At 35.8% G+C, this 6,000-nt stretch overlaps 2 protein-coding genes across 2 annotated transcripts; both read left to right on the top strand.

Moving 5' to 3' along the window:
- Positions 1–2,689: 2,689 nt before the first annotated feature.
- Positions 2,690–3,136, top strand: LOC130636922 (uncharacterized). Its single transcript, XM_057446773.1, has one exon. It carries the CDS (start codon positions 2,690–2,692, stop codon positions 3,134–3,136), a length of 447 nt encoding a protein of 148 aa, XP_057302756.1.
- A 1,181-nt stretch (positions 3,137–4,317) lies between these two features.
- LOC130636921 (uncharacterized protein K02A2.6-like) lies at positions 4,318–5,023 on the top strand. Its single transcript, XM_057446772.1, has 2 exons — positions 4,318–4,446; positions 4,514–5,023. The coding sequence occupies exons 1-2, from the start codon at positions 4,318–4,320 to the stop codon at positions 5,021–5,023; spliced, it is 639 nt and encodes a 212-aa protein (XP_057302755.1).
- The last annotated feature ends 977 nt before the right edge of the window (positions 5,024–6,000 follow it).

Here is a 6,000-nt window from a genome sequence, read left to right as displayed (position 1 = left end):
TAAAATAACAAATAAAGCACCACATGAACACTTCAGAATTATTTTGAGTGTATTTTTCTTTTGATTTGTTTATTATTAAGACAAAGCAGTAGCTACAAACTCATTTTGTTGAAAAAATATAGCACCAGAAGTTTCATACAGAACAGGATCAGTGAAAGAACTTAGTGTACACACATTCTCAGCTACTATAGTGAATAATAAATAAGTATCTCATTCACTATATATAGATATTTTTGCAGAGAAACCTAGCTAGCTAGCTAGCTACTTTAAAATAATTTTCTCAAGCCAAAAAAAAATCTGATAATTTAGCTTAGGGAATAAACTATACACTGGGTACTTGAAATTCATAAGAAATAGTAAAAAAGACATCCAGAAACCTAAAAGTTCACACTACCTCTACCGTCCATCTTTGGTTGATTGGTTATAAACACGAACAACGTGGACTGTTTGCATTCATCTTGTTACGGTTAAGAAATTCTGTCTACCTTGCCTTTTTTTGCTTATTTGCTTATACGCGATGGCAAAGTAGTTTTTCATCTCCGCATTCTCTCCATGCAAAAAAGCAAATATATCAACTTTGACACGCTTTCTTGCTTATTCTTTAATAAGCGAGAAAGCAAAGTTGCTTTTCGTTTCGCTTGCTCAGAGGAGTATCTATCTACTTTGTTTGGGAAAGTGAATAAGCGCAATATGCAAAAACACAAGTTCCTTACCAGACTGCCTAAAAATTACAAGGAAAACTATACACACGAGACGCGTGCGGGCTTTTTCTCTACGTTTTTGAAAGTAAGCGCGCGCTTATCTTGCTTATACCTCCATCCGACCCTGGGTGTTACCCTTTTAGTATGTACGCGATTTGAATGAAATAAGTATGAAAAGTAAATTATTTTTCTGTAAAATTTATCGTGATAACGCTCGGCCACCATAGATGTGTATCAAACCTTAAAACCTTAAACCTTGTCTATTTATAAAACAACGTTTTCCTCAGATTGGCCGGTATTAGGACTTGTGCCTGTTTATATTGGTTAAGGCGATAAGGAGTATTATTACAGTTATGCGAAATATTTTGGCAGATTATAGAGAACGAAGTATTTCCAGCTTCAATGATGTACAACAGTGGCTCGTTAGAGATAGTTGCGAACTTCTGTTACTTAGGTAATATGTTGGGCAGTGAAGGGGGTGTTGGAAAATGTTCCAAGCTTGAAGGATAGGTTCTGCTTGGAAAAAGTTCAGAGAGTTACTTCCTTTGTTGACTAGCAGAGTCTTGTCAATTGAGGTAGGTTGTATGAGGCCTGTGTAAGAAGTGTTATGTTGTACGGTAAGGAGACATGGGCAGTGAAGCAGGAAGATCTTGACCGTTTAGAAAGGAATGATATAGAATGGTTAGGTGGATGTGTAACGCCAGTCTTAGAGACAGAAAGAGTTCAGATGAGCTAAGAAGCAGGCTAAGTCTCCGTAGAATTAAAGATGTTATCCAGATAAGAAGATAGAATTGGCTGGGGCACTTGGAAAGAATGGAGGGGCATAATTGGGTAAGAAAGTGTATAGACTTGATAGTTCCTGGGGAAAGCCCAGAGGCAGAGCGAGAAAGACTTGGCAGGAGGTTATAAGGACAGACTTGATACAGAGGAAGTTGAGTTTAGATCTAACACAGTCCAGATCAACTTGGAAAAGGGTCATTATTATACCACGTCCAACCCATGCTAGCATGAAAAACGGACGTTAAGCCGAGAATGATGATGATGATGATGTTCTTAGGTTGTTCTAGCTTGTTCCAGATTGTTCTTAGGTTGTTATAGGTTGTTCTTAGGTTGTTCCAGATTGTTCTAGCTTGTTCTAGGGTGTTATCCTTTTTAGTATGTACGATTCAAATCGATTCTACTTAATTTGAAATGAAATGAAAAGCCCTTGCAGGCTAAAAGATTTCAGATTCTTTTTTGCATGTAATTTTGTTCCCTATACCCTTCGAGTTTGCCAGTAGCCCATTTTGTACAGAACTTTTACAATGTTGTTCCGTTATTTGAAATAAATAGGTATTATCCCATGGTATTGTCTTGATCTTGCAAAATTTTTCATGTATTACAAATATACAAAAAGTGATTTGTGAAAATGAATTGATACTTTAACAATACTGCACTACACTTAACATTCTTAAGAAACGAAGACGTTTTAGCATATCAATTTATTGGTGGGTACACTTATGAAGAAATTTTCGAATTTCTTCATAAGTGTACCCACCAATAAAATAGTCATTAATCAGGTCATCCAATGGTTTCTCTTGATCGGATAAACAAGGTATCAAATCCATTTTGTGCACATACACAGTGTAGTTGCTGCTGTATGCTGATGTCGCATCTGACTTTCTTTGTTTATCGCATTTTTTTTTGTGATATGCGTTAGCAAAACTTATTTTCAGAATTTTGAGAAGGTCTGAATCCAAACTGATATGGTCTTGCTGGAAAATTGAGAAGGTCTCAGCTGAAAATTCAGGTGGTTTCAGTCAAAATTGGGAAGGTCTGAGTCAAAAATTGGGAAGGTCCGAGTCAAAAATTGGGAAGGTCTGAGTAAAAATGGGAAGGTCTCGTTGAATTTTGAGAAGGACCCAGTGACACCTCGGGGCCATCGTACTCTTCAATTAAAACGTGCGAAAAAGAATATATTTCCGTATGGTGTACGAAAACCACTGAAAATGCTTGGTTTCTTTCATCCAACAATAGAAAGGGAATTCACTATTGTTACCGCCCCTGTTTACGTAATCCATAAAGAATCAGCTGGTAATCTGATTGGCTACTCAACAGCCAATGATTTAAAGTTGCTTCAAATTAACAATGTCAATAACGTATCAGCCAATCAGAAAATTAAAGACAACGCCTTCCAAAATGTACCGAACGATTATCGAAAAATCTGCGAAAAATTCCAATGTTTATGTCATAGAAAAGGAAAATTTTTAAATTATAAATGTAAACTAAAAATCAACGAAAATGTCCGTCCTATACAACAACGACTTCGACGTCAACCGTATCAACTTCGCAAAGCTATCAAAGAAAAGATCGAATCGATGGAAAAAGATGGTTCAATAAGCAAAGTCGATTCACCTCAAGAATGGTTAAGTAATATTGTCGTTACACCAAAATGAAATGGTGATATCCGAATATGTCTCGACGCTCGTGAGATCAACAAAGCTATCGTACGACAAAAATATCCATTTCCTACAGTTGATTCGCTTATCGACGAAATCGGAGATTCAAACGTGTTTAGTAAAATAGACTTACGTGAAGCGTATACTCAAATCGAGTTAGATGAAGAATAAAGTAAATTAACAAGTTTTATTATCGACGAAGGTGTTTACAAGTTCAATCGTTTAATATATGGAATTAATGATGCCGGCGATATATTTCAACAATGTTTGCAATCAAAAATCAGTGATTTACATGGAGTCAAGTGCATCAGCGACGACATGATAGTCTACTCGAAAAAATTCATGAACACAAAGAACTATTAAGTAAATTGTTTAAACGTTTGAAAGCTCATGGGTTTAAAGTAAATGGTAGTAAATGCTTAATTGGTAAAAGTACTATATCATTTTTTGGTATTATTTTATCATCAAGTGGTATCCGTCCAGAACCAGAAAAAGTCCAGTGCTTGTCAAATGCAAATGCACCAACAAACGTAAGTGAGTTAAAATCATTTTTAGGACTCTGTACTTACATGAGCCGCTTTATTCAGAACTTTTCCGAGAAAACTACCCCTCTTCGCGAATTGGTAAAGAAAGATGTAAAATTTACATGGACAGATCGCCATGAACAGGCATTTCAAATGTTAAAATCTCAGCTAACTTCTAGTACCGTTGTATCCTTTTTCGATCCCCGTAAACCGATAACATTGTGGGTCGATGCTAGCAATTATGCTATTGTTGGTATTCTTTTACAACCGGATGACGAAGGACATCCAAAACCTGTCTGTTACACCTCTCGTGCATTATCTCAAACTGAACAAAAATATTCAGTTACTGAAAAAGAAAGTTTAGCCGTAGTCCACGCTGTTTCAAAATGGCATGTTTATTTATATCATGCAGAATTTACAGTTATAGTTGATCATAATCCGTTAAAGTTTATTTTAACATCACGTACTAGAGCTACGCCGCGAATCGAAAGATGGCAGATGAAACTTCAAAGTTACCGATTTGATATTATTTATAAACAAGGTGCGAAAAATATTGCTGATTAGATTAGTAGAATACGTAACAATGCTCCAACTGGTGAAAACATTACAAATGAATATGCAAATTTTATTACAAATAATTCCGTACCACACTCTATGTCGTTAAATGAAATACGCACAGCCTCAGAAAATGATGACGAAATTCAAGAAATACGTAAAGCACTTACATCCGACAAATGGTCATCGTTACAAAAATATGAAGTTTATAAAGAAGAATTTTGTGAAGTTAATGGTATTATATTACGTAGAAATCGTTTATTTATTCCGTTTATTTATATATTTATTATTATAGAAATCATTAGTGCAGGAAATCATGGAAATAGCACATCGTTCATGTCTTGGTATAGTAAAATTAAAAAGTTTGCTACGTTGCAAAGTTTATTGGTACAACATGGACAGAGACATCGAAAATCTCATTCAATCATGTCCATCATGTCAAAAGATAGGGAGACACAACAAACCAACACCTGTACAAATGACCGAATTACCGACATCACCATGGTCACATTGCAGCCGTGGTAATTTACCGACAGGTGAGAAAATTCTAGTAATTACAGAATTATTTTCGAAGTTCCCGATTGTTGAATTTATGAAATCTACGACGTTCAATATTGTATCTACTCGCCTTGATAATCTCTTTTCAATTTTTGGTTATCCCGAAATGATAAAAACGGTAATGGACCCCCTTGGGACAGTCATGAAATTGATCTATTTTTTAAATCACGTGGTATTGTACATGACAGTTCAATTCCTTATTGGCCCAGAAGCAACGGGCAAGCAGAGCGTTTTATGCCAAACTTGAGTAAATTAATCCGTCACTCATTCGACGCTGGTACCGACTGGAAAGATACCTTACGATCAATGCTCCTGAATTACAGAAACTGCGTTCATCCAGCAACTAACAAAAAACCTTCAACATTATTTTTTGGTCGTGAAATCAACACAGGAATACCGACAATGAACAACAAAACGTCACCACAGTACGACACCGTCAAACGTAACCATGATACTTACACCCACAATGCAAAACAAACCGCTGACAAACATTGCCGTCCTACAATCCCAATCAAAGTTAACAGCCAAGTCTTCATAGGGGTGTTAGAAATAACAAATTCCAAACAACATATTTACCAGATATATACACAGTAGTTACAGTCAATGGTACCCAAATAACAGTTAAAAATAACAGAACAAATATTATTATCAAACGCCATATTTCATTTGCAAAACTTGTTTATAACAAAACAAATGCAACAGATCAGAAATCCGACACAGTCAACGACGATAATATAACACGAAAACAATATCCCACTGCGATCTAAGAAACATTAATCTTAAACGATGAGGGGATGTTATGTCGCACATGCTCTATTCGGCATAATACACCAAGAACTTTATTGTATTGACTCTGACATATTTTATTTAGTTAAGATTTACGTTATGTTAAGCAAGCACGTCTCTTTTCTTCTCTATGCCAACCCACGCAACATAACACCAATAAGCTTCCGTAGATAAAACATACAGATATAAAATTAAAATAAAAACAACAAATATAATTGAAATCAATTTTTCTTCATTATTGTCAATTACCGAAGACAACGCTAAAATTTGAAACTCTATTGTACTAGTCGTTAGCCGGTGGAAAAATCCACGGTTCACCCGTCCTTTTTATACCGCATTGCGTGCGTCTCGCTACTTGCGCAACTAAGCTACCATTTTGCGTGACAGACAGATTTTTCCCGCTGGTGAGAAAAAGTTGTTGTTTCAATATATGGATAA

The sequence above is a fragment of the Hydractinia symbiolongicarpus genome, chromosome 3 (genome assembly GCF_029227915.1).
Source record: "Hydractinia symbiolongicarpus strain clone_291-10 chromosome 3, HSymV2.1, whole genome shotgun sequence".
NCBI lineage: Eukaryota > Metazoa > Cnidaria > Hydrozoa > Anthoathecata > Hydractiniidae > Hydractinia > Hydractinia symbiolongicarpus.
This window is presented reverse-complemented; position numbering and strand designations above follow the sequence as displayed.

Bases quoted from the DNA above. Each gene is read 5' to 3' on its own strand.
- LOC130636922 (XM_057446773.1), top strand. From the start codon at position 2,690: ATGCTTGGTTTCTTTCATCCAACAATAGAAAGGGAATTCACTATTGTT.
- LOC130636921 (XM_057446772.1), top strand. From the start codon at position 4,318: ATGTCGTTAAATGAAATACGCACAGCCTCAGAAAATGATGACGAAATT. The intron at 4,447-4,513 runs GTTAATGGTATT...TTATTATTATAG, and splicing joins ATAAAGAAGAATTTTGTGAA to AAATCATTAGTGCAGGAAAT.